The 27,944-nt window shown below is 48.0% G+C and overlaps 1 protein-coding gene across 4 annotated transcripts in view; it reads right to left on the bottom strand.

Moving 5' to 3' along the window:
* The window catches only part of LOC134935183 (CDC42 small effector protein 2-C-like), a 76,247-nt gene that overhangs the window by 21,983 nt on the left and 26,320 nt on the right, over positions 1-27,944 (bottom strand). For all 4 annotated transcript variants that reach the window (XM_063930408.1, XM_063930407.1, XM_063930405.1 and 1 more), the window contains one exon: positions 11,566-11,642. In XM_063930408.1, coding sequence (XP_063786478.1) covers positions 11,571-11,642 — 72 coding nt within the window. In that variant the 3' untranslated portion in view covers positions 11,566-11,570. The remainder of the gene's footprint in view (positions 1-11,565; positions 11,643-27,944) is intronic.

Genomic DNA, 27,944 nt, shown 5'->3' on the forward strand with positions numbered 1-27,944 from the left:
GCCCAGGGATCCACCTGTTAGTGAACCCAGATGTGGCTGAAAAGTCGAAGACGTGCCCCCACTGGGGCGGACTCCCTCAGCGGAGCCCCAGCGTCATGCGGTGGATTTTGAAGAGGCCGGGGAGGACTTCTGTTCCTGGGAACTAGCTGTGCTGTGCAGTTTTTTACCTCTGCCCTTACCTCTGGCAAGAATGGACGATCCACGTACTCTGTTGCTTTTATTTGAACGAAAGGACTGCATTCGATAATGTGGCGCTTTCTTAGGTTGTGAGGGAACATAAGGCAAAAAATTCCATTTAAAAAAAGAGGGGGGGTGAGACTGCGCTAGATTTGATCAATACAACAGTAATGGTGTAGTTAGTAAAAACACAATTTTTATTCCTAAAAACAATGCAATAGATTTCAATTCAAGGACGAATTGAAATTTATTGCATTGTTTTTAGGAATAAAAATTGTGTTTTTACTAACTACACCATTACTGTTGTATTGATCAAATCTAGCGCAGTCTCACCCCCCCCTCTTTTTTGTATTGTAAACGGGAGTGACTTCCCTCTCTTTAGAGACTGCAACTTGGTGAATTATCTCCTATCTAAAGCGCCCGAGCACCTCTGGGTAAAAAATTTGATTTACCTGCCGTAGCTGTGGAGACCAGGTCCGAGAGGCCTTCCCCAAACAATTCCTCACCCTTGTAAGGTAAGACCTCCATATGTCTTTTTGAGTCGGCATCACCTGTCCACTGCCGAGTCCAGAGGACTCGTCTAGCAGAAATTGACATAGCGTTTATTCTGGAACCCAGTAAACTAATGTCTCTCTGAGCATCTCTCATATATAAGACAGCATCCTTTATATGGCCTAGGGTCAATAAAACGGTATCCTTATCTAGGGTCTCAATTTCCGCTGATAAGGAATCTGTCCATGCTGCTACAGCGCTACAAACCCAGGCCGACGCAATTGCCGGTCTGAGTAATGTACCAGAATGTGTGGAAATGGATTTCAAGGTAACCTCCTGCTTGCGGTCAGCAGGATCCTTGAGGGTAGCCGTATCTTGGGATGGCAGCGCTATCTTTTTTGACAAGCGTGTCAACGCTTTGTCCACCTTAGGGGAGGATTCCCACCGTATCCTGTCCGTTGGCGGGAAAGGATACGCCATAAGAATCCTTTTGGGAATCTGCAGTTTTTTGTCTGGAGATTCCCACGCTTTTTTACATAATTCGTTCAACTCGTGTGAGGAGGGAAAAGTTACCTCAGGCTTCTTTCCCTTATACATGTGTACCCTCGTTTCAGGGACCGGGGGTTCCTCTGTGATATGCAACACTTCTTTTATTGCAATAATCATATATCGAATACATTTAGCCACTTTTGGCTGTAACTTTGCATCATCGTAGTCGACACTGGAGTCCGAATCTGTGTCTCCTATCTGGGATAGTGGGCGCTTCTGAGACCCTGAAGGTCCCGGCGACATAGGGACAGACATGGGTTCACTCCCTGACTGTTCCTTAGCTTCAGCTTTGTTTAATCTTTTGTGCAATAAGTTCACACTAGCACTTAAAACATTCCACATATCCATCCAGTCAGGTGTCGGCACCGCCGACGGAGACCTCACATTCATACGCTCCCCCTCCTCCCTAGGTGAGCCTTATACCTCAGACATGTCGACACACGCATACCGACACACCACACACACAGGGAACCTCTTATCCGAAGACAGTTTCCCCACCAGGCCCTTTGGAGAGACAGAGAGAGAGAGTGTATGTCAGCACACACCCCAGCGCTATATGACCCTGGAAAAAAAAAACACTAAATGTTTATCCAGTAGCGCTGTTTATACTTTATATCCGCCAAATTTGTGCCCCCCTCCCCCTCTTAAAACCCCTCTATCACCGTGTATTAGCAGGGGAGAGTCCTGGGAGCTTCCTCTCAGCGCTGTGCTGTGGAGAAAAATGGCGCTGGTGAGTGCTGAGGGAGAAGCCCCGTCCCGTCGGCGGCGGGCTTCTGTCCCGCTCAAAATTCCTGAAAACTGGCGGGGGGTCTGTTATATACATGTACAGTGCCCATCTGTACATGTAAATACTTATTTTGCAAATGGAGAGGTTTTATTGCTGCCCAGGGTGCCCCCCATGCGCCGTGCACCCTTACAGTGACTGCGGTGTGTGAGGTGTATGGGAGCAATGGCGCACAGCTTTACTGCTGTGCGTTACCTCAGTGAAGATCATGAAGTCTTCTGCCGCCTCTGAAGTCTTCTTTTCTTCTCATACTCACCCGGCTTCTATCTTCCGGCTCTGCGAGGAGGACGGCGACGCGGCGCGGCTCTGGGACGGACGGCGAGGGTGAGACCTGCGTACCAATCCCTCTGGAGCTAATGGTGTCCAGTAGCCTAAGAAACAGAGCCTTGAAACTCACAGAAGTAGGTTTGTTTCTCTCTCCTCAGTCCCTCGATGCAGGGAGTCTGTTGCCAGCAGGCTCCCTGAAAATAAAAAACCTAACAAATATACTTTGACAGAAAGCTCAGGAGAGCTCCCTGTAGTGCACCCATCTCCTCTGGGCACAGTATCAAACTGAGGTCTAGAGGAGGGGCATAGAGGGAGGAGCCAGTGCACACCCAGACCTAAAGTCTTTCTTAAAGTGCCCATGTCTCCTGCGGAGCCCGTCTATCCCCATGGTCCTTACGAAGTCCCCAGCATCCTCTAGTACGTTAGAGAAACCCGGGTTACAGTTAGTAACCCTCTTTCACGCAGCCTATTTAACCCAGATTATTCCCGAGTCAACCCCTTTCAGACAGAACCTGTGTCAGCCCTGCAGTAGACTGTGTATCATAAAAAATGGACTACTTATGGCACACATAGATGAGGTCATGAAAAGTGGGTGGTGACTGCTCACTGCATAGCAGTAACCATGCATTAACCATTAAACATTGCATCCTCCCCTCTAACAGCAAGCAGCTCTCGGATCTCTTCCTCCTTCCAGTGCGCCAAGCTGTCTCTCTCCATCTCCCATGCAGCACAATTGTGACGCCAGCGCCAGTGCCACACCCGCTCAGCCAATCACAGAGACCCTGCTGCTCAGTCAATCAGCCAGGGCTCAGCAAACTTAGCCAGGAAGTGCAGTTAAGCGCAACCAGTTTCTAAAATCCCGGGTCGGACCCTTTCAGACAGCCGGCAACCCGTGTAAGATCTGGAAAAAACCCAGGTAGAAATCTGGGTCGCAGTCCCGGGAATTCAGTCCCGTGTTGTCCCTTCCAGACAGAAAAAAAAATCCCAGGTCGACCCTTCCCGTGCCAGGAAATTACCGGGTTGATTTTGCTGTCTGAAAGGGGTATTAAAGATCTTTTGGGGACGAATAGATCTGATTTACTGAAAAGTAAAAAATTAACGTAGGGAAGCGGACAAGCTGCCATGTAAATGCTAACCATAGTCTATTTATAATCAGATACCATATGACAGACCATGTATCATCTAGGAGAGGTTGGGATCGCAATCTCCTATTACTTACCTGTGAAGCCCAATGGATACATCATTTATGTGTGTTAACCCCTAAAGGTCTAAATGAATCATTATCACTGTCTTTTTTTTTTTATTGACTTTTTCTCTCTTCTGATTTATATACTTCATTTGCATATCATTTTTGTATCTTACCTGTGATACACATTTTCCAATGTACAGTACTTTCTTGCTGACCGGTGTCTTGGTCTTACTGAATTATTCTTGCCTTGGTCTTACTGAATTGTTTCCATGGTGACTGTTTTGCACAGCGTCACCGTTCCCGACAGTCTTACCAGAAGTAGTAATGTCACTGGCCGTTGATGCTGGCTGGGATTGCAGTCTCGGGACACAGTGTGACTAGTCACTGGGTGGTATGCATTATAATAAGATTTTACTTACCGATAAATCTATTTCTCGGAGTCCGTAGTGGATGCTGGGGTTCCTGAAAGGACCATGGGGAATAGCGGCTCCGCAGGAGACAGGGCACAAAAAGTAAAGCTTTTCCAGATCAGGTGGTGTGCACTGGCTCCTCCCCCTATGACCCTCCTCCAGACTCCAGTTAGGTACTGTGCCCGGACGAGCGTACACAATAAGGGAGGATTTTGAATCCCGGGTAAGACTCATACCAGCCACACCAATCACACCGTACAACTTGTGATCTAAACCCAGTTAACAGTATGATAACAGCGGAGCCTCTGAAAGATGGCTTCCTTCAACAATAACCCGAATTAGTTAACAATAACTATGTACAATTATTGCAGATAATCCGCACTTGGGATGGGCGCCCAGCATCCACTACGGACTCCGAGAAATAGATTTATCGGTAAGTAAAATCTTATTTTCTCTATCGTCCTAGTGGATGCTGGGGTTCCTGAAAGGACCATGGGGATTATACCAAAGCTCCCAAACGGGCGGGAGAGTGCGGATGACTCTGCAGCACCGAATGAGAGAACTCCAGGTCCTCCTTAGCCAGAGTATCAAATTTGTAAAATTTTACAAACGTGTTCTCCCCTGACCACGTAGCTGCTCGGCAAAGTTGTAATGCCGAGACCCCTCGGGCAGCCGCCCAAGATGAGCCCACCTTCCTTGTGGAGTGGGCCTTTACAGATTTAGGCTGTGGCAGGCCTGCCACAGAATGTGCAAGTTGGATTGTGCTACAGATCCAACGAGCAATCGTCTGCTTAGACGCAGGAGCACCCATCTTGTTGGGTGCATACAATATAAACAACGAGTCAGATTTTCTGACTCCAGCTGTCCTTGCAATATATATTTTTAATGCTCTGACAACGTCCAGTAACTTGGAGTCCTCCAAGTCACTTGTAGCCGCAGGCACTACAATAGGCTGGTTCAGATGAAATGCTGACACCACCTTAGGGAGAAAATGCGGACGAGTCCGCAGTTCTGCCCTGTCCGAATGGAAAATCAGATATGGGCTTTTGTAAGATAAAGCTGCCAGTTCTGACACTCTCCTGGCCGAAGCCAGGGCTAGAAGCATGGTCACTTTCCATGTGAGATATTTCAAATCCACCTTCTTTAGTGGTTCAAACCAATGAGATTTTAGAAAGTCCAAAACCACATTGAGATCCCACGGTGCCACTGGAGGCACCACAGGAGTCTGTATATGTAGCACTCCCTTAACAAAGGTCTGGACTTCAGGGACTGAAGCCAATTCTTTTTGAAAGAAAATCGACAGGGCCGAAATTTGAACCTTAATAGATCCCAATTTGAGACCCATAGACAATCCTGATTGCAGGAAATGTAGGAATCGACCCAGTTGAAATTCCTCCGTCGGAGCACTCCGATCTTCGCACCACGCAACATATTTTCGCCAAATTCGGTGATAATGTTGCACGGTTACTTCCTTCCTTGCTTTAATCAAAGTAGGAATGACTTCTTCCGGCATGCCTTTTTCCTTTAGGATCCGGCGTTCAACCGCCATGCCGTCAAACGCAGCCGCGGTAAGTCTTGAAACAGACAGGGACCCTGCTGAAGCAAGTCCCTCCTTAGAGGTAGAGGCCACGGATCTTCCGTGATCATCTCTTGAAGTTCCGGGTACCAAGTCCTTCTTGGCCAATCCGGAACCACTAGTATCGTCCTTACGCCTCTTTGCCGTATAATTCTCAATACTTTTGGTATGAGAGGCAGAGGAGGAAACACATACACCGACTGGTACACCCAAGGCGTTACCAGCGCGTCCACAGCTATTGCCTGCGGATCTCTTGACCTGGCGCAATACCTGTCCAGTTTTTTGTTGAGGCGAGACGCCATCATGTCCACCATTGGTCTTTCCCAACGGGTTACCAGCAAGTGGAAGACTTCTGGATGAAGTCCCCACTCTCCCGGGTGAAGATCGTGTCTGCTGAGGAAGTCTGCTTCCCAGTTGTCCACTCCCGGGATGAACACTGCTGACAGTGCTATCACATGATTCTCTGCCCAGCGAAGAATCCTTGCAGCTTCTGCCATTGCACTCCTGCTTCTTGTGCCGCCCTGTCTGTTCACATGGGCGACTGCCGTGATGTTGTCCGACTGGATCAACACCGGTTTTCCCTGAAGCAGAGGTTCTGCCTGGCTTAGAGCATTGTATATTGCTCTTAGTTCCAGAATGTTTATGTGAAGAGACGTTTCCAGGCTCGTCCATACTCCCTGGAAGTTTCTTCCTTGTGTGACTGCTCCCCAGCCTCTCAGGCTGGCGTCCGTGGTCACCAGGATCCAATCCTGTATGCCGAATCTGCGGCCCTCCAATAGATGAGCACTCTGCAACCACCACAGAAGAGACACCCTTGTCCTTGGAGACAGGGTTATCCGCAGGTGCATCTGAAGATGCGACCCTGACCATTTGTCCAACAGATCCCTTTGGAAAATTCTTGCGTGGAATCTGCCGAATGGAATTGCTTCGTAAGAAGCCACCATTTTTCCCAGGACTCTTGTGCATTGATGTACAGACACCTTTCCTGGTTTTAGGAGGTTCCTGACAAGCTCGGATAACTCCTTGGCTTTTTCCTCCGGGAGAAAAACCTTTTTCTGAACCGTGTCCAGAATCATCCCTAGGAACAGCAGACGAGTTGTCGGCATTAACTGGGATTTTGGAATATTCAGAATCCACCCGTGCTGTTTTAGCACTTCTTGCGACAGTGCTAATCCCATCTCTAGCTGTTCTCTGGACCTTGCCCTTATTAGGAGATCGTCCAAGTATGGGATAATTAATATGCCTTTTCTTCGAAGAAGAATCATCATCTCGGCCATTACCTTTGTAAAGACCCGAGGTGCCGTGGACAACCCGAACGGCAGCGTCTGAAACGGATAGTGACAGTTTTGTACAACGAACCTGAGGTACCCCTGGTGTGAGGGGTAAATTGGAACGTGGAGATACGCATCCTTGATGTCCAAGGATACCATAAAGTCCCCCTCTTCCAGGTTCGCTATCACTGCTCTGAGTGACTCCATCTTGAACTTGAACTTCTTTATGTACAGGTTCAAGGACTTCAGATTTAGAATAGGCCTTACCGAGCCATCCGGCTTCGGTACCACAAAAAGAGTGGAATAATACCCCTTCCCTTGTTGTAGAAGAGGTACCTTGACTATCACCTGCTGAGAGTACAGCTTGTGAATGGCTTCCAAAACCGTCTCCCTTTCGGAGGGGGACGTTGGTAAAGCAGACTTCAGGAAACGGCGAGGTGGATCTGTCTCTAATTCCAACCTGTACCCCTGAGATATTATCTGCAGGATCCAGGGATCTACCTGCGAGTGAGCCCACTGCGCGCTGTAATTTTTGAGACGACCACCCACCGTCCCCGAGTCCGCTTGAGAAGCCCCAGCGTCATGCTGAGGCTTTTGTAGAAGCCGGGGAAGGCTTCTGTTCCTGGGAAGGAGCTGCCTGTTGCTGTCTCTTCCCTCGACCTCTGCCTCGTGGCAGATATGAATAGCCCTTTGCTCTCTTAGTTTTAAAGGAACGAAAGGGCTGCGGTTGAAAAGTCGGTGCCTTTTTCTGTTGGGGAGTGACTTGAGGTAGAAAGGTGGATTTCCCGGCTGTAGCCGTGGCCACCAAATCTGATAGACAGACTCCAAATAACTCCTCCCCTTTATACGGCAAAACTTCCATATGTCGTTTTGAATCCGCATCGCCTGTCCACTGTCGCGTCCATAAAGCTCTTCTGGCCGAAATGGACATAGCACTTACCCGTGATGCCAGTGTGCAGATATCCCTCTGTGCATCACGCATATAAAGAAATGCATCCTTTATTTGTTCTAACGACAGTAAAATATTGTCCCTGTCCAGGGTATCAATATTTTCAATCAGGGACTCTGACCAAACTACCCCAGCACTGCACATCCAGGCAGTCGCTATAGCTGGTCGTAGTATAACACCTGCATGTGTGTATATACTTTTTTGGATATTTTCCATCCTCCTATCTGATGGATCTTTAAGTGCGGCCGTCTCAGGAGAGGGTAACGCCACTTGTTTAGATAAGCGTGTTAGCGCCTTGTCCACCCTAGGAGGTGTTTCCCAGCGCTCCCTAACCTCTGGCGGGAAAGGGTATAATGCCAATAATTTCTTTGAAATTGTCAGCTTTTTATCAGGGGCAACCCACGCTTCATTACACACGTCATTTAATTCTTCTGATTCAGGAAAAACTATAGGTAGTTTTTTCACACCCCACATAATACCCTGTTTAGTGGTACCTGTAGTATCAGCTAAATGTAACTCCTCCTTCATTGCCAAAATCATATAACGTGTGGCCCTACTGGAAAATACGGTTGATTCGTCACCGTCACCACTGGAGTCAGTGCCTGTGTCTGGGTCTGTGTCGACCGACTGAGGCAAAGGGCGTTTCACAGCCCCTGACGGTGTTTGAGTCGCCTGGACAGGCACTAATTGATTGTCCGGCCGTCTCATGTCGTCAAACGACTGCTTTAGCGTGTTGACACTATCCCGTAGTTCCATAAATAAAGGCATCCATTCTGGTGTCGACTCCCTAGGGGGTGACATCCTCATATTTGGCAATTGCTCCGCCTCCACACCAATATCGTCCTCATACATGTCGACACACACGTACCGACACACAGCAGACACACAGGGAATGCTCCTAACGAAGACAGGACCCACTAGCCCTTTGGGGAGACAGAGGGAGAGTTTGCCAGCACACACCAAAAGCGCTATATATAACAGGGATAGCCTTATAATAAGTGCTCCCTTATAGCTGCTTTATATATATCAAAATATCGCCATAAATTTGCCCCCCCTCTCTGTTTTACCCTGTTTCTGTAGTGCAGTGCAGGGGAGAGACCTGGGAGCCGTCCTGACCAGCGGAGCTGTGAGAGGAAATGGCGCCGTGTGCTGAGGAGATAGGCCCCGCCCCTTTTCCGGCGGGCTCGTCTCCCGCTATTTAGTGAATCCAGGCAGGGGTTAAATATCTCCATATAGCCTCTGGGGGCTATATGTGAGGTATTTTTAGCCTTTATATAGGTTACATTTGCCTCCCAGGGCGCCCCCCCCCAGCGCCCTGCACCCTCAGTGACTGCGTGTGAAGTGTGCTGAGAGGAAAATGGCGCACAGCTGCAGTGCTGTGCGCTACCTTTAGAAGACTGCAGGAGTCTTCAGCCGCCGATTCTGGACCTCTTCTGACTTCAGCATCTGCAAGGGGGCCGGCGGCGCGGCTCCGGTGACCATCCAGGCTGTACCTGTGATCGTCCCTCTGGAGCTGATGTCCAGTAGCCAAGAAGCCAATCCATCCTGCACGCAGGTGAGTTCACTTCTTCTCCCCTCAGTCCCTCGTTGCAGTGATCCTGTTGCCAGCAGGACTCACTGTAAAATAAAAAACCTAAGCTAAACTTTTTCTAAGCAGCTCTTTAGGAGAGCCACCTAGATTGCACCCTTCTCGGCCAGGCACAAAAATCTAACTGGAGTCTGGAGGAGGGTCATAGGGGGAGGAGCCAGTGCACACCACCTGATCTGGAAAAGCTTTACTTTTTGTGCCCTGTCTCCTGCGGAGCCGCTATTCCCCATGGTCCTTTCAGGAACCCCAGCATCCACTAGGACGATAGAGAAAAAAAGGTACGTCTTTATTTGTTATATTCTGGTGATAATGTCAGAACATAGCCGGAACACACTAGACGACATACCCGATATGACAGACCGATTCACCAGATTGGACATATTGCCTGTGTACCCAGCTTAAATTTGGAAAAAAGTGCCACAATTTTACAATAGGATTTAAAATGGCAATTTTTTTCAAAAGCAAAACCAAGCTGGATTTAAATACTGCAGCAAAAAAACAAACAAAAAAAAAAACCTGACGGCGGCAACGATGAGTGAGGACATATCTGTGTAACATTTGGCCATCTAAGTTTGCAAATTACAAACCATACAGGAAACAAATGTAATGACCTAGTTGGGTGTACCACGATTATTCATAATACAAACAGACTGAATTTGGAAAACAGGTTTTTAAAAACAGCAAGTCTAATATCAATGCGCAAAGTACATGACCAACAAGACAGACACAACTGAGAATAGAGACAATAGATGACAAACAAAAAACAAAAAAAACAAAAAAACTAGAAAATAGGAAGATTATCTTTTAACTTTCATGTGTATTTGGCAAAGAGGGAAAAAGAAGTACAGCACTACAGCACTTACTATTAAAGGTTACTAAACTAAAAGGAGGAAGTGGTTTGACACCCAAACAAAACTAAGATAAAAGCACCCAAATGCCAACTACCCACGTGTCCTAAAGGAAGTTCTGCAATTGAAAGACTGTTTCTTAGGTTTATGAACTCCCTTATAAGTGACTCATTGACACAAGATTGCTACAAAACCGCTTTCAACTTTTTCTCTTTTTAAAAAGGGAGAACAAATTTAGAAGCAAAAAAATGAGTCTAAACTAATTTAGTCCTAGTTAAACAAAACATCAGTTGTGAGCAAATTTGAAAGAATTTTGATATATGTTGTAGAAAGTAATTTGCTAAAACATCAGAATGGACATCTATAATAAATATCTTTACGGTAAAGGTGATGAAACGGCACTATTTTATACCACATGAGGTGGGTGGCAAATTCCCCAACAACTTGAAAATGGATAGGAAGCCTTTGTTACAAGAGGTGGCATCTCTAGCTATACAGTAATTGGTAGGAACCCTATGGAGGCTAGGGAAGGCTGATCCCAGGAATTTATTACATTGCTGTTTTTGAGGAGGGGGGATTTGTTTTTCCTTCAACAATGTGTGGCCAATTTTGAAAACATCACATTTGGAGTTTTGTTTGGACTTCGACTTCTTCCTCTTTACTAGCCATGCCTGCTACATGCAGTCAAACAGGATTATAGGGCATATGTATTAACCAGGAGACGGGATAGAGAAGCGATAAAGCAGTGATAAGTGGAAGGTGATAACACACCAGCCAATCATTACGGATTTGAAAAATGACAGTTAAGGGGGGTACTCACGGAGAGATACATGCTTAAAATCTAAGCAATCACAGATCACTCGTGTGTACCCCCCTCAGCGATAGCGATGCGCGGCCCCGCACATCGCTATCGCCGGTGCTAGATCTAGCACGTCGCTCATTTCACCCGCTGGGTGAAATGAGCGGCCCCCCGTCCTCCCCCGCATCTCTCCCGTCTATATGGGCCTTTAGGAGCTGACTGGCTGGTGTGTTATCACCTTGACCTTATCACTGCTTTATCACTTCTTTATGCCTTCTCCAGGCTTAATACATCTGCCCAATTGAGCTCTCATGCAGACACATTAAAGAAATGGTCTAACTGCATTCAGCCCTCATGGACAAGCCATTATTTCAGAACAAAAGCAGAATGCCCAATGTTACCTGGATGTGGTGTGTTGGATGGTGCTTTCCAGGAATTTTGCTCCAAAACTCTCAGCAATTTATTATACAAATCTTTGTGAATGGGAAGCTTTGAACTACTTAATAAAATATTTACACAATTTAACCCCTGGCCTGTTACATTAACATACTATACATTCTTTATTATGACTGGTTCCCTAGCACAGGTTTGTAGGCTCTCTCCATTTAAAGAGACTGGTGGTTTGAGAAAATGAAAGACAAAATGTTTACGATTTCATATACTTACAGCTGCTATAGTGCCACTTCAGAGACACTGGAGGAATAGCCACCTTTTGATTTCATATGGTCTTGGAAAGACCCACCCTAAGAGAAGAAAGGTCATAATAAAGGATAAATTTGACTGCATTTAAAGTAAATTGCCATATTATACGACAGAAAAGTTAATTAATATAAAAAAAGGTGTGGTGCAGAGAGATTTTTAGATCATGCATCAATTAGATCACATCCTCTTACGCAACAAGATTCAGGCTCCAGAATACAGCACAGCATCCAGTTATCAGACTCCATCCTATTGCCTTCATGTCCTAATGATAACGTTATGGGTAAGGTCTTAGGGGACTATATACTAAGCCTTGGATTGAGAAAGTCGCTGGAGATAAAGTACCAGCCAATCAGCTCCTAACTGTCATTTTTCAAACCCAGCCTGTGGCATGTCAGTTAGGAGCCGATTGGCTGGTCATTTGTCTCCGTCCACTTTATCTCCATCTAAGGCTTAGTAAATAGACCCCTTAATACCAAATTAGAAACCAATACATCTTAATGGACCCACATATATGTATATTTGATTTGGATTTGCAAGATTCTATATGTCAACACCTTCTTACACTGGCTCATGTGTGTATAGCCCGTACCTGGATGGCTCATGACCCTCCCTCGTCTGCTGCTTGGGTTGCCCTAGTTAATACCATGCTTTCCCATGAATGCTTTATGTATGCTAAGCGTAATGCAGATTGCAATATCATAAAGTGTGGGGCTTCTGGAAGACTTCTCGGTACCTTAATGATATCACCTCTGTAGTTTTTTTTTTTTAAATTTAATTTCTTGTTGCTAGTGGCACGTAAACCAACCTGCCTCCATGTACACCTGGGGATGCGGTCAATTTACCTTCAATCAAAATCCCGATGGTCAAAATCCCGACAACCATTGAGCGACGGTCAAAATCCCGACATGGTCAAAATAACGACATTTAAAATATCAACAGGTCAAAAAGTAGACAAGAGTTTTTCACTGAAACAGACTTGTTCATACTTTACCATCCCAGTGGACCTGGAAAGGGAATATAAAATAGTGCCGGAAGTGCCCGCCATGCGAGGGGATGCGGTACACTTATACTGTGTCCATGTCGACCTACACACAATAAAATAGGATTTTGGTACTCACCGTTAAATCCTTTTCTCCTAGTCCGTAGAGGATGCTGGGGACTCCAAAAGGACCATGGGGTATAGACGGGATCCGCAGGAGCTTGGGCACACTAAAAAGACTTAAGACTGGGTGTGAACTGGCTCCTCCCTCTATGCCCATCCTCCAGACCTCAGTTATAGGAACTGTGCCCAGGAGAGACGGACATTACAAGGAAAGATTTTTGTCTTAACTAAGGGCTACCAAATTACCAGCCCACACCATAAACATACCGTACAACCGGAATAACGCCAAACCAGATAACAGTATGCATAAAACTCCAGCAACCAGCTGCAACAAACCAATACACAAGTCGTGTATAAACGAACTTAACCAGTAAGAAAATATATAATGCAAGTAATAGTCCGCACTGGGACGGGCGCCCAGCATCCTCTACGGACTAGGAGAAAAGGATTTAACGGTGAGTACCAAAATCCTATTTTCTCTTACGTCCTAGAGGATGCTGGGGACTCCAAAAGGACCATGGGGATTATACCAAAGCTCCAGAACAGGCGGGAGAGTGCGGACGACTCTGCAGCACCGACTGAGCAAACGCCAGGTCCTCATCGGCCAAGGTATCGAACTTATAGAATTTAGCAAAAGTGTTCGAACCCGACCAAGTAGCCGCTCGACAAAGCTGTAGTGCCGAAACACCTCGGGCAGCCGCCCAAGATGAGCCCACCTTTCTGGTAGAATGGGCTTTAACCGACTTCGGCACCGGCAACCCCACCGAAGAATGAGCTTGCTGGATCGTACTACAAATCCAGCGTGCAATAGTCTGTTTTGACGCGGGATGACCAACCTTGTTGGCCGCATACAAAACAAACAACGCTTCAGTTTTCCTAGTAACAGCTGTCCTAGAAATGTAAACTTTTAACGCTCTTACAACATCCAGAGATTTTGGAATCGCCACTTATTCCGTAGATTCCGAAACCACAATAAGGTTGGTTAATGTGAAATGACGAAACCACCTTCGGTAGAAATGGTTGACGAGTCCTCAATTCCGCCCTATCCGCATGAAAAATCAAGTACGGACTCTTATGAGATAAAGCTGCCAATTCCGATACTCGCCTGGCAGATGCCAGCGCCAAAAGCATAACAACCTTCCAAGTGAGAAATTTTAATTCAACCGTCCGCAAAGGTTCAAACCAGGAAGACATGAGGAACCGTAAGACAACATCAAGGTCCCATGGCGCTACAAACGGTGGATTGATATGCATTACACCCTTCACAAAATTCTGAACCTCTGGGAGGGCAGCTAACTCTTCTTGAAAGAAAATAGACAATGCCGAAATTTGCACTTTGATGGAACCCAATTTCAGGCCTGCATCTACACCCGCCTGTAAAAAGTGGAGAAAACGACCCAAGTGAAACTCCTCCGCAGGAGCCTTTTTAACCTCACACCAGGAAACATATTTCCTCCAGATACGGTGATAGTGTTTCGCCGTAACCTCTTTCCTAGCCTTAATGAGAGTTGGAATGACCTCCCTGGGAATACCCTTACGAGCTAAGATCTGGCGCTCAACCTCCATGCCGTCAAACGCAGCCGCGGTAAGTCCGGAAACACGCATGGACCCTGTAACAACAGATCCTCTCTTAGAGGAAGCGGCCAAGGATCTTCCACCAGTAAGTCCTGAAGATCTGGGTACCAGGCCCTTCTTGGCCAGTCTGGGACGACGAGAATCGCCTGAACCCTTGCTCGACGAATGATCCCCAGCACCTTTGGAATGAGAGGAAGAGGAGGGAACACCTACACCGACAGGAAGACCCATGGAGACACCAGGGCGTCCACCGCCGTGGCTTGTGGGTCCCTTGACCTGGAACAATACCTCGGGAGCTTCTTGTTGAGCCGAGACGCCATCATGTCTATCAACGGAATTCCCCAGTGTCTTGTCACTTCTGCAAATACCTCTTGGTGCAGAGCCCACTCTCCCGGATGGAGGTCGTGTCTGCTGAGGAAATCCGCTTCCCAGTTGTCCACCCCCGGTAGGAAAACTGCTGACAGTGCGCTGACGTGTTGTTCCGCCCAGCGAAGTATCTTTGTGGCCTCCGCTATTGCTGCTCTGATCCTCGTTCCGCCTTGCCGGTTTATATGGGCCACCGCTGTGATGTTGTCTGACTGTACCCAGGACCGATCGACCCTGAAGAAGACTTCTTGCTTGGAGCAAGCCGTTGTAAATGGCTCTTAACTCTAGAACATTTATGTGGAGACAGGCTTCCTGGAGCGACCATTTTCCCTGGAAATTTCTTCCTTGGGTGACTGCGCCCCAGCCCCGGAGACTTGCATCTGTTGTCAGAAGTACCCAATCCTGGATACCGAATCAGCGTCCCCCCAGGAGGTGATGAGCTTGTAGCCACCACAGAAGAGAAATTCTGGCTCTGGGAGATAGACTTATCTTCCGGTGAATGTGTAGATGAGACCCAGACCATTCGCTCAGCAAGTCCCACTGAAAAACGCGGGCATGAAATCTGCCGTATGGAATGGCTTCGTACGCCGCAACCATCTTCCCCAGAACCAGAGTACAATGATGGATCGACACACTCGTCGGCTTCAGTAGTTCTCTGACCATCGTCTGCAATCCCAGAGCCTTTTCTTCTGGAAGGAATACCTTCTGTAACTCCGTGTCCAGAATCATGCCCAGAAAAGGAAGCCGAGTGGTCGGAATCAACTGGGATTTCGGCAATTTGAGGACCCATCCGTGTTGTTGCAGAACCGATAGAGACAACTCTACACTTGTCAGCAATCGTTCCTTGGACCTCGCCTTTATCAGGAGATCGTCCAAGTACGGGATAATTGAAACCCCTTGTTTGCGAAGAAGGACCATCATTTCCGCCATGACATTGGTGAAAATCCTCAGAGCCATGGAAAGCCCAAACGGCAACGTCTGAAATTGGTAATGAGAATCCTGTATCGCAAACCTGAGGAAAGCCTGATTCGGAGGATATATCGGCACATGTAAGTAGGCATCCTTTATGTCGACTGACGCCATAAAATCCCCCCCTCCAGGCTGGCAATCACCGCTCGAAGGGATTCCATCTTGAACTTGAAGACTTTCAAGTATGGATTGAGGGATTTTAGATTTAGAATTGTTCTGACCGAACCGTCCGGTTTCGGTACCACAAAGAGGCTTGAGTAGAACCCCTCCCCCCCCCCCCCCTGGGACGGAGGGACGGGAACAATGACCCTCTGTAGACACAATTTTAGAATGGCCGTCCGGACCACCTCCCTGTCCGGAAGAACCACTGGTAATGCCGAAATGAATAACCGGTGAGGGGGCATCTCCTGAAACTCCAGTTTGTGTCCTTGAGACACTATTTCTAACACCCAAGGATCCAGGTCTGATTGAATCCAGACCTGGCTGAATACCTGAAGAATGCCCCCCACCGGTCCGGACTCCCCCAGGGAAGCCCCAGCGTCATGCGGTGGACTTGGTAGCAGCCGGGGAGGACTTCTGGTCCTGTGCACCTGAGGTTGCAGGAATTTTTCTTCCCCGTCCTCTACCCTTTGAGGCGAGGAAAGACGAACCCTTTCCACGCCTGTATTTATTGTGACGAAAGGACTGCATTTGCTGATGTGGTGCCTTCTTCTGTTGTGTGGGAACATAAGGAAGAAAAGAGGACTTACCCGCAGTCGCGGTCGAGACTAGGTCCGCCAGGCCGTCCCCAAACAAGACCGTACCTTTAAAGGGTAAAGCTTCCATAGACCTCTTGGAGTCGGCATCAGCATTCCATTGATGGATCCACAAGGCCCTCCTGGCAGATATCGACATGGCATTGGTCCTTGATCCCAAGAGACAGACGTCCCTTGCAGAGTCCTTCAGGTAATCTGCAGCGTCCTTAATATAACCGAGAGTTAGAAGGACATTATCTTTATCAAGAGTATCCATGTCACTAGCTAAATTCTCCGCCCATTTAGCAATAGCACTACTCACCCATACTGACGCCACAGCAGGTCTGAGCAATGCACCCGTATGAGCGAAAATGGACTTCAGACACGTCTCCAACTTGCGATCCGCCGGATCCTTGCCGTTTCAGGAGACGGAAGCGCCACCTTCTCAGACAAACGGGATAGAGCTTTATCAACGGTTGGAGATGTCTCCCATTTTTCCCTGTCATCAGAGGGAAAAGGATACGCCATAAAAATCCTCTTGGGAATCTGCCATTTCTTATCCGGCGATTCCCAAGCCTTTTCACAAAGAGTATTCATTTCATGAGAGGGGGGAAACTTTACCTCAGGTTTCTTCCCCTTGAATAAGCAAATCCTTGTTTCCTGCACCGCAGGTTCATCAGAAATCTGCAACACATCCTTTACAGCCACAATCATGTACTGAATACTCTTTACCAAACGTGGATGTAACGCCGCCTCAGTGAAATCGACCTCGGAATCAGAGTCCGTGTCGGTATCCGTATCCCCCACCTGAGTAAAAGGCCTCTTATGGGACCCGGATGGGGTCTGTACCTGAGATAAAGCCTCATCCATAGATTTCTTCCACACCTGGGTCTGTGACTCAGACTTATCTAACCTCTTAGATAAAGAAGCTACATTGGAATTTATTGTAGTAAGGAGTGCTAGTAAATCAGGAGTCGGCTGCGTCGACAGTGCTAGCTCTAGCCCCGCATCCCCACCTCCTATAACCTCCTCTGGTGAATAACATTCAGGTTCCGACATGTCGACACGCAGTACAGACACCCACAACACCCAGAACCGTCCCAGCAAGGTGACAGGCCTACAATTCAGCCCAGAAGAGGAGACAGAGGGAGTATGCCAGCTCACACCCCAGCGCCTGTATTGGGACACAGATGATTAAGTGTACCCAGCGCTGCCTTATAATTCACAACTGGTACCCCACAGCAGCTCCCCACTGGAGATGCCACCTATACTTGCAGAAAACGTGGAGGTCCCGGCAGAGTCTTTCCCTCGGTGCTGTGTAGGGAGAAAACGGCGCGCGAGTGAGCCGCGGACCGAAGCTCCGCCCCCTTCCTGGCGGCTTCGGCCCGCCAAATTTAAACATACAAAAAATGCCCGGCGGGGGTCTGTAATAAAGTGCCTTGGCACCTACGATCTTTTGCCGGCTCAGTAACCTCAGTAACATGCCCCCCAGGGCGCCCCCCAGCGCCCTGCACCCAGTGACTACCGTTGGTGATGTGTGTGGGAGCATGGAGCACAGCGTTACCGCTGTGCTTTACCTTCCGTCACTGAAGTCTTCTGCCGTCCTGAAGTCTTCTGTTCTTCTCATACTCACCGACTTCTGACTTCTGGCTTCTGTGAGGGGGTGACGGAGTGGCTCTGGGAACAAGCAGCTAGGCGCACCAAGTGATCGAACACTCTGGAGCTAATGGTGTCCAGTAGCCGAGAAGCAGAGCCTTGAAACTCACAGAAGTAGGTCTGCTTCTCTCCCCTCACTCCCACGCTGCAGGAAGCCTGTAGCCAGCAGGGCTCCCTGAAAATAAAAAAACCTAACAAAAAGTCTTTTCCTAGAGAAACTCAGGAGAGCTCCCCTAGTGTGCATCCAGTCACTCCTGGGCACAAAGTCTAACTGAGGCCTGGAGGAGGGGCATAGAGGGAGGAGCCAGTTCACACCCAGTCTTAAGTCTTTTTAGTGTGCCCAAGCTCCTGCGGATCCTGTCTATACCCCATGGTCCTTTTGGAGTCCCCAGCATCCTCTAGGACGTAAGAGAAATAAGATTTCAAACCTACGGGTAAATCTTTTTCTCGTAGTCTGTAGAGGATGCTGGGGACTCCGTAAGGACCATGGGGATAGACGGGCTAGGCAGGAGACATGGGCACTTTAAGAAAGACTTTAGATCTGGTGTGCACTGGCTCCTCCCTCTATGCCCCTCCTCCAGACCTCAGCTAGAGAAACTGTGCCCAGAGGAGACGGACAGTACGAGGAAAGGATTTTTGTTAATCCAAGGGCAAGATTCATACCAGCCACACCAATCACACCGTATAACTTGTGATATACTATCCAGTTAACAGTATGAAAACGACATAGCATTAGTCCAAGACCGATGAGACTATAACATAACCCTTATTTTAGCAATAACTATATACAAGTCTTGCAGAAGTAGTCCACACTTGGGACGGGTGCCCAGCATCCTCTACAGACTACGAGAAAAAGATTTACCGGTAGGTTTAAAATCTTATTTCTCTTACGTCCTAGAGGATGCTGGGGACTCCGTAAGGACCATGGGGATTATACCAAAGCTCCCAAACGGGCGGGAGAGTGCGGATGACTCTGCAGCACCGATTGAGCAAACAGGAGGTCCTCCTCAGCCAGGGTATCAAACTTATAGAACTTTGCAAAGGAGTTTGAACCCGACCAAGTAGTAGCTCGGCACAGCTGTAGCGCCGAGACCCCTCTGGCAGCCACCAAAGAAGAGCCCACCTTCCTAGTGGAATGGGCCTTGACCGATTTAGGCAACGGCAATCCCGCCGTAGAATGCGCCTGCTGAATCGTGTTACAGATCCAGCGAGCAATAGTCTACTTTGAAGCAGGGGCACAAATCTTGTTGGTTGTATACATGACAAACAGTGCTTCTGTTTTTCTGACTTCAGCTGATCTGGCCGTGTATTTTTTCAATGCCCTGACCACATCAAGGGACTCGGGATCCTCCAAGTCATGCGTAGCCACAGGCACCACAATAGTTCATATGAAAGGATGAAACTACTTTTGGCAGGAATTGAGGACGGGTCCGCAATTCCGCTCTATCCATATGGAAAACCAGATGGGCGCTTTTATGTGATAAAGCTGCTAATTCAGACACCCGCCTAGCCGAAGCCAAGGCTAATAACATGACCACCTTCCAAGTGAGATTTTTCAACTCCACCGTTTTAAGTGGTTCAAACCAGTGTGACTTAATGAAACATAACACCATGTTAAGGTCCCAAGGCGTCACCGGAGGTACAAAAGGAGGCTGAATATGCAGTACTCCCTTCACAAAAGTTTGTACTTCAGGGAGAGAGACCAATTCTTTTTGAAAGAAAATGGATAAGGCCGAAATCTGAACCTTAATAGATCCTAATTTTAGGCTGAAATTCACTCCAGTTTGCAGGAAGTGAAGGAAACGGCCCAGATGGAATTCTTCAGTAGGAGCATTCCTGGCCTCACACCAAGAAACATATTTTCGCCATATACGGTGATAATGTTTTGCTGTCACGTCCTTCCTAGCCTTTATTAGCGTAGGAATGACCTCATCCGGAATACCCTTATCCGCTAGGATCCGGCGTTCAACCGCCATGCCGTCCAACGCAGCCGCGGTAAGTCTTGGAATAGACATGGCCCCTGTTGCAACCGGTCCTGTCTTAGAGGAAGAGGCCACGGATCTTCTGTGAGCATTTCCTGCAGATCCGGATACCAGGTCCTTCGTGGCCAATCTGGAACAATGAGGATTGTTCTCATTCCTCTCCCTCCTACCATTCTCAACACCTTGTGTATGAGAGGAAGAGGGGGAAATACATAGACCGACTGGAACACCCACGGTGTCACTAGGGCATCTACAGCTACTGCCTGAGGGTCTCTTGACCTGGTGCAATACCACTATAGCTTCTTGTTGAGGCGGGACGCCATCATGTCTATCTGTGGCAGTTCCCACTGACTTGCAATCTGTGCGAAGGCTTCCTAAAGAAGTCCTCTCTTGGATGCATGTCGTGTTTGCTGTGGAAGTCTGCTTCTCAGTTGTCCACTCCCGGAATGAACTGCTGAAAATGCGCTTACATGATTTTCCGCCAAGCGGAGAATCCTGGTGGCTTCTGCCCTTTCCACTCTGCTCTTTGTGCCGCTTTGGCGGTTTACATGAGCCACTGCGGTGATTATGTCTGACTGGATCAGAACCGGTAGGTCGCGAAGCAATGTTTCCGCTTGCTGAAGGGCGTTGTATATGGCCCTCAGCTCCAGGATGTTGATTTGAATACAAGTTTGTTTGTTTTTTGACTTGACCCAAAGACCTTGGAAGTTTCTTCCCTGTGTGACTGCTCCCCCACCTCGGAGGCTCGCGTCCGTGGCTACCAGAATCCAGTCCTGGATGGCGAACCTGCGACCCTGCAGAAGGTGAGCACTCTGCAGCCACCATAGGAGAGACACCCTGGCCCTAGGGGACAGGGTGATTTACTGATGCATCAGTAGATGTGATCCGGACCACTTGTTCCGTAGATCCCATTGGAAAGTCCTCACATGGAACCTACCGAAGGGAATGGCCCCGTAAGATGCCACCATCTTTAACAGGACCCGAGTGCAGTGATGCACTGACACCTGTTTTGGCTTTAATAAGTTTTTTACCAGAGTCATTAGTTCCTGGGCCTTCTCTATCGGAAGATAAACCCATTTCTGGTCCGTATTCAGAATCATACCCAAGAAGGGCAGACGAGTCATAGAAACCAACTGTGACTTCAGGATATTGAGAATCCAGCCGAGTTGCTGTGACACCTTCAGCGAAAGTGACACGCTGTTCAACAACTGCTCTTTTGATCTCGCCCTCATTAGGAGATCATCCAAGTATGGGATAATTGCGACTCCTTGCTTGCGTAGAAGCACCATCATTTCCGCCAATTACCCTGAAATTGGTAATGACAATACTGTACCGTAATTCTCAGGTACGCCTGATGGGGTGGATAAATGGGAACATGAAGGTATGCAGCCTTTATGTCTAGATACACCATAAAATCCCCCCCTTCCAGGCTGGCGATGATCGCTCTGAGCGATTCCACCTTGAATTTTGAACCTTTTCAAGTATAGGTTCAGAGATTTTAATTTTAAAATAGGTCTGACCGAACCGTCCGGTTTCGGGACTACAGCCAAGGTTGAGTAATATCCACTTCCTTGTTGAAGGAGGGGAACCTTGAGCACCACCTGTTGGAGATACAATGTGTGAATTGTATTTAATATTATCTCCCTTTCTGGGGGAGAAGCCGGTAGGGCCGATAAGGAAAACCGTCGAGGAGGCACCTCTTCGAATTCCAGCTTGTAACCCTGAGAAACAATTTCTATTGCCCAGGGATCCACCTGTGAGTGAACTCAGATGTGGCTGAAGAGTCGAAGACGTACTTCCACTGGGGCGGACTCCCTTAGCGGAGCCCCAGCGTCATGCGGTGGATTTAGTAGAGGCCGGGGAGGACTTCTGTTCCTGGGAACTAGCTTTGCCCTGCGCCCTTACCTCTGGTAAGAAAGGACGCTCCTCGTACTTTCTTGTTTTTCTGCGACCGAAAGGACTGCATTTGATAATGTCGTGCTTTCTTAGGCTGTGAGGGAATATAAGGCAAAAGATCAGATTTACCAGCTATAGCTGTGGAGACCAGGTCCGAGAGCCCTTCTCCACACAATTCCTCACCCTTGTAAGGTAAAACCTCCATATGCCTCTTTTAGTCGGCATCACCTGTCCATTGCATGTTCCAGAGGACACGTCTAACAGAAATCGACATAGCGTTGACTCTAGAACCCAGTAGACCAATGTCTCTTTGAGCATGTCTTATATATAAGATAGCATCTTTTATATATCCTAGGGTCAATAACATGGTATCCTTATCTAGGGTTTCAATCTCCGCTGATAAGGTATCTGTCCACGCTGCTACAGCGCTATAAACCCCTGCCGACACAATCGCCGGTCTGAGTAGTGTACCAGAATGTGTATAAATGGACTTCAAAGTACTTTTCTGCATGCTATCTGCAGGATCCCTGAGGGTAGCTGTATCTTGGTATGTCAGCGCTACCTTTTGGGTAAACGTGTCAACGCCTTGTCCACCCTAGGGGAGGATTCCCATCGTATCCTGGCCCTAGCAGGGAAAGGATACGCCATGAGAATTCTTTTGGGAAAACTGCAGTTTCTTGTCTGGAGATTCCCGCTCTTTTTCACACAATTCATTTGATTCATGAGAGGGGGGAAATGTTATCTCAGCTTTCTTCCCCTTAAACATGTGTCCCCTCGTGTCAGGGACAGATGGGTCATCAGTGATATGCAAAACATCTTTTATTACAATAATCATATATTGAATACTTTTCTGCCAGTTTTGGCTGTAACTTTGCATCATCGTAGTCGACACTGGAGTCAGACTCCGTGTCGGTATCAGTGTCTATTATTTTGGATAGTGGGTGTTTTGAGACTCTGAACACATACGGACAGACATGGGTAGATTCCCTGTCTGTTCTCAATTCTTTTGTGCAATAAATTTACCTCAGCACTTAATTCCACATATCCAGTCAGGTGTCGGCGTTGTCGACGGAGACACCACACACACATTTGCTCCATCTCCTCCTTAGAAGAGCCTTTTACCTCAGACATGTCGACACACACGTACCGACACCACACACTCAGGGAATCCTCTTATCTGAAGACAGTTCCTCCACAAGGCCCTTTGGAGAGACAGAGAGAGAGAGTATGCCAGCACACACCCAGCGCCAATACCCCAGGAAAAAATAAGAATTTACTTACCGATAATTCTATTTCTCGGAGTCCGTAGTGGATGCTGGGGTTCCTGAAAGGACCATGGGGAATAGCGGCTCCGCAGGAGACAGGGCACAAAAAGTAAAGCTTTCCGATCAGGTGGTGTGCACTGGCTCCTCCCCCTATGACCCTCCTCCAAGCCTCAGTTAGGTACTGTGCCCGGACGAGCGTACACAATAAGGGAGGAATTTTGAATCCCGGGTAAGGCTCATACCAGCCACACCAATCACACCGTACAACTTGTGATCTAAACCCAGTTAACAGTATGATAACAGAGGAGCCTCTGAAAGATGGCTCCCTACAACAATAACCCGAATTAGTTAACAATAACTATGTACAATTATTGCAGATAATCCGCACTTGGGATGGGCGCCCAGCATCCACTACGGACTCCGAGAAATAGAATTATCGGTAAGTAAATTCTTATTTTCTCTATCGTCCTAGTGGATGCTGGGGTTCCTGAAAGGACCATGGGGATTATACCAAAGCTCCCAAACGGGCGGGAGAGTGCGGATGACTCTGCAGCACCGAATGAGAGAACTCCAGGTCCTCCTTAGCCAGAGTATCAAATTTGTAAAATTTTACAAACGTGTTCTCCCCTGACCACGTAGCTGCTCGGCAAAGTTGTAATGCCGAGACCCCTCGGGCAGCCGCCCAAGATGAGCCCACCTTCCTTGTGGAGTGGGCCTTTACAGATTTAGGCTGTGGCAGGCCTGCCACAGAATGTGCAAGTTGGATTGTGCTACAGATCCAACGAGCAATCGTCTGCTTAGACGCAGGAGCACCCATCTTGTTGGGTGCATACAATATAAACAACGAGTCAGATTTTCTGACTCCAGCTGTCCTTGCAATATATATTTTCAATGCTCTGACAACGTCCAGTAACTTGGAGTCCTCCAAGTCACTTGTAGCCGCAGGCACTACAATAGGCTGGTTCAGATGAAATGCTGACACCACCTTAGGGAGAAAATGCGGACGAGTCCGCAGTTCCGCCCTGTCCGAATGGAAAATCAGATATGGGCTTTTGTAAGATAAAGCTGCCAGTTCTGACACTCTCCTGGCCGAAGCCAGGGCTAGTAGCATGGTCACTTTCCATGTGAGATATTTCAAATCCACATTTTTTAGTGGTTCAAACCAATGAGATTTTAGAAAGTCCAAAACCACATTGAGATCCCACGGTGCCACTGGAGGCACCACAGGAGGCTGTATATGCAGCACTCCCTTAACGAAAGTCTGGACTTCAGGGACTGAAGCCAATTCTTTCTGGAAGAAAATCGACAGGGCCGAAATTTGAACCTTAATAGATCCCAATTTGAGACCCATAGACAATCCTGATTGCAGGAAATGTAGGAATCGACCCAGATGAAATTCCTCCGTCGGAGCACTCCGATCCTCGCACCACGCAACATATTTTCGCCAAATGCGGTGATAATGTTGCACGGTTACTTCCTTCCTTGCTTTAATCAAAGTAGGAATGACTTCTTCCGGCATGCCTTTTTCCTTTAGGATCCGGCGTTCAACCGCCATGCCGTCAAACGCAGCCGCGGTAAGTCTTGAAACAGACAGGGACCCTGCTGAAGCAAGTCCCTCCTTAGAGGTAGAGGCCACGGATCTTCCGTGATCATCTCTTGAAGTTCCGGGTACCAAGTCCTTCTTGGCCAATCCGGAACCACTAGTATCGTTCTTACGCCTCTTTGCCGTATAATTCTCAATACTTTTGGTATGAGAGGCAGAGGAGGAAACACATACACCGACTGGTACACCCAAGGCGTTACCAGTGCGTCCACAGCTATTGCCTGCGGATCTCTTGACCTGGCGCAATACCTGTCCAGTTTTTTGTTGAGGCGAGACGCCATCATGTCCACCATTGGTCTTTCCCAACGGGTTACCAGCATGTGGAAGACTTCTGGATGAAGTCCCCACTCTCCCGGGTGAAGGTCGTGTCTGCTGAGGAAGTCTGCTTCCCAGTTGTCCACTCCCGGGATGAACACTGCTGACAGTGCTATCACATGATTCTCTGCCCAGCGAAGAATCCTTGCAGCTTCTGCCATTGCACTCCTGCTTCTTGTGCCGCCCTGTCTGTTCACATGGGCGACTGCCGTGATGTTGTCCGACTGGATCAACACCGGTTTTCCCTGAAGCAGAGGTTCTGCCTGGCTTAGAGCATTGTAGATTGCTCTTAGTTCCAGAATGTTTATGTGAAGAGACGTTTCCAGGCTCGTCCACACTCCCTGGAAGTTTCTTCCTTGTGTGACTGCTCCCCAGCCTCTCAGGCTGGCGTCCGTGGTCACCAGGATCCAATCCTGTATGCCGAATCTGCGGCCCTCCAATAGATGAGCACTCTGCAACCACCACAGAAGAGACACCCTTGTCCTTGGAGACAGGGTTATCCGCTGGTGCATCTGAAGATGCGACCCTGACCATTTGTCCAACAGATCCCTCTGGAAAATTCTTGCGTGGAATCTGCCGAATGGAATTGCTTCGTAAGAAGCCACCATTTTCCCCAGGACTCTTGTGCATTGATGTACAGACACCTTTCCTGGTTTTAGGAGGTTCCTGACAAGCTCGGATAACTCCTTGGCTTTTTCCTCCGGGAGAAAAACCTTTTTCTGAACCGTGTCCAGAATCATCCCTAGGAACAGCAGACGAGTTGTTGGCATTAACTGGGATTTTGGAATATTCAGAATCCACCCGTGCTGTTTTAGCACTTCTTGAGACAGTGCTAATCCCATCTCTAGCTGTTCTCTGGACCTTGCCCTTATCAGGAGATCGTCCAAGTATGGGATAATTAATACGCCTTTTCGTCGAAGAAGAATCATCATCTCGGCCATTACCTTTGTAAAGACCCGAGGTGCCGTGGACAATCCGAACGGCAGCGTCTGAAACTGATAGTGACAGTTTTGTACGACGAACCTGAGGTACCCCTGGTGTGAGGGGTAAATTGGAACGTGGAGGTACGCATCCTTGATGTCCAAGGATACCATAAAGTCCCCTTCTTCCAGGTTCGCTATCACTGCTCTGAGTGACTCCATCTTGAACTTGAACTTCTTTATGTACAGGTTCAATGACTTCAGATTTAGAATAGGTCTTACCGAGCCATCCGGCTTCGGTACCACAAATAGAGTGGAATAATACCCCTTTCCTTGTTGTAGAAGAGGTACCTTGACTATCACCTGCTGAGAGTACAGCTTGTGAATGGCTTCCAAGACCGTCTCCCTTTCGGAGGGGGACGTTGGTAAAGCAGACTTCAGGAAACGGCGAGGTGGATCTGTCTCTAGTTCCAACCTGTATCCCTGAGATATTATCTGCAGGATCCAGGGATCTACCTGCGAGTGAGCCCACTGCGCGCTGAAATTCTTGAGACGACCGCCCACCGCCCCCGAGTCCGCTTGAGAAGCCCCAGCGTCATGCTGAGGCTTTTGTAGAAGCGGGGGAGGGCTTCTGTTCCTGGGAAGGAGCTGCCTGTTGCTGTCTCTTCCCCCTTCCTCTGCCTCGTGGCAGATATGAATATCCCTTTGCTCTCTTGTTTTTAAAGGAACGAAAGGGCTGCGGTTGAAAAGTCGGTGTCTTTTTCTGTTGGGGAGTAACTTGAGGTAAAAAGGTGGATTTCCCGGCTGTAGCCGTGGCCACCAAATCTGATAGACCGACTCCAAATAACTCCTCCCCTTTATACGGCAAAACTTCCATATGCCGTTTTGAGTCCGCATCGCCTGACCACTGTCGCGTCCATAAACTTCTTCTGGCCGAAATGGACATAGCACTTACCCGTGATGCCAGTGTGCAGATATCCCTCTGTGCATCACGCATATAAAGAAATGCATCCTTTATTTGCTCTAAAGACAGTAAAACATTGTCCCTATCCAGGGTATCAATATTTTCAATCAGGGACTCTGACCAAGCTACTCCAGCACTGCACATCCAGGCTGTCGCTATAGCTGGTCGTAGTATAACACCTGTATGTGTGTATATACTTTTTTGGATATTTTCCATCCTCCTATCTACTGTATCTTTAAGTGCGGCCGTCTCAGGAGAGGGTAACGCCACTTGTTTAGATAAGCGTGTGAGCGCCTTGTCCACCCTAGGAGGTGTTTCCCAGCGCGCCCTAACCTCTGGCGGGAAAGGGTATAAAGCCAATAACTTCTTTGAAATTAGCATCTTTTTATCGGGGGCAACCCACGCTTCATCACACACCTCATTTAGTTCTTCTGATTCAGGAAAAACTATAGGTAGTTTTTTCACACCCCACATAATACCCTGTTTAGTGGTACCTGTAGTATCAGCTAAATGTAACGCCTCCTTCATTGCCAAAATCATATAACGTGTGGCCCTACTGGAAAATACGGTTGATTCGTCACCGTCGCCACTGGAATCAGTGCCTGTGTCTGGGTCTGTGTCGACCGACTGAGGCAAAGGGCGTTTTACAGAACCTGACGGTGTTTGAGGCGCCTGGACAGGCACTAATTGATTGTCCGGCCGTCTCATGTCGTCAAACGACTGCTTTAGCGTGTTGACACTATCCCGTAATTCCATAAATAAAGGCATCCGTTCTGGTGTCGACCCCCTAGGAGGTGACATCCCCATATTTGGCAATTGCTCCGCCTCCACACCAATATCGTCCTCATACATGTCGACACACCCGTACCGACACACAGCAGACACACAGGGAATGCTCTTAACGAAGACAGGACCCGACTAGCCCTTTGGGGAGACAGAGGGAGAGTCTGCCAGCACACACCAAAGCGCTATATATATATATGACAGGGATAGCCT

The sequence above is a fragment of the Pseudophryne corroboree genome, chromosome 6 (genome assembly GCF_028390025.1).
Source record: "Pseudophryne corroboree isolate aPseCor3 chromosome 6, aPseCor3.hap2, whole genome shotgun sequence".
NCBI classification, from domain to species: domain Eukaryota; kingdom Metazoa; phylum Chordata; class Amphibia; order Anura; family Myobatrachidae; genus Pseudophryne; species Pseudophryne corroboree.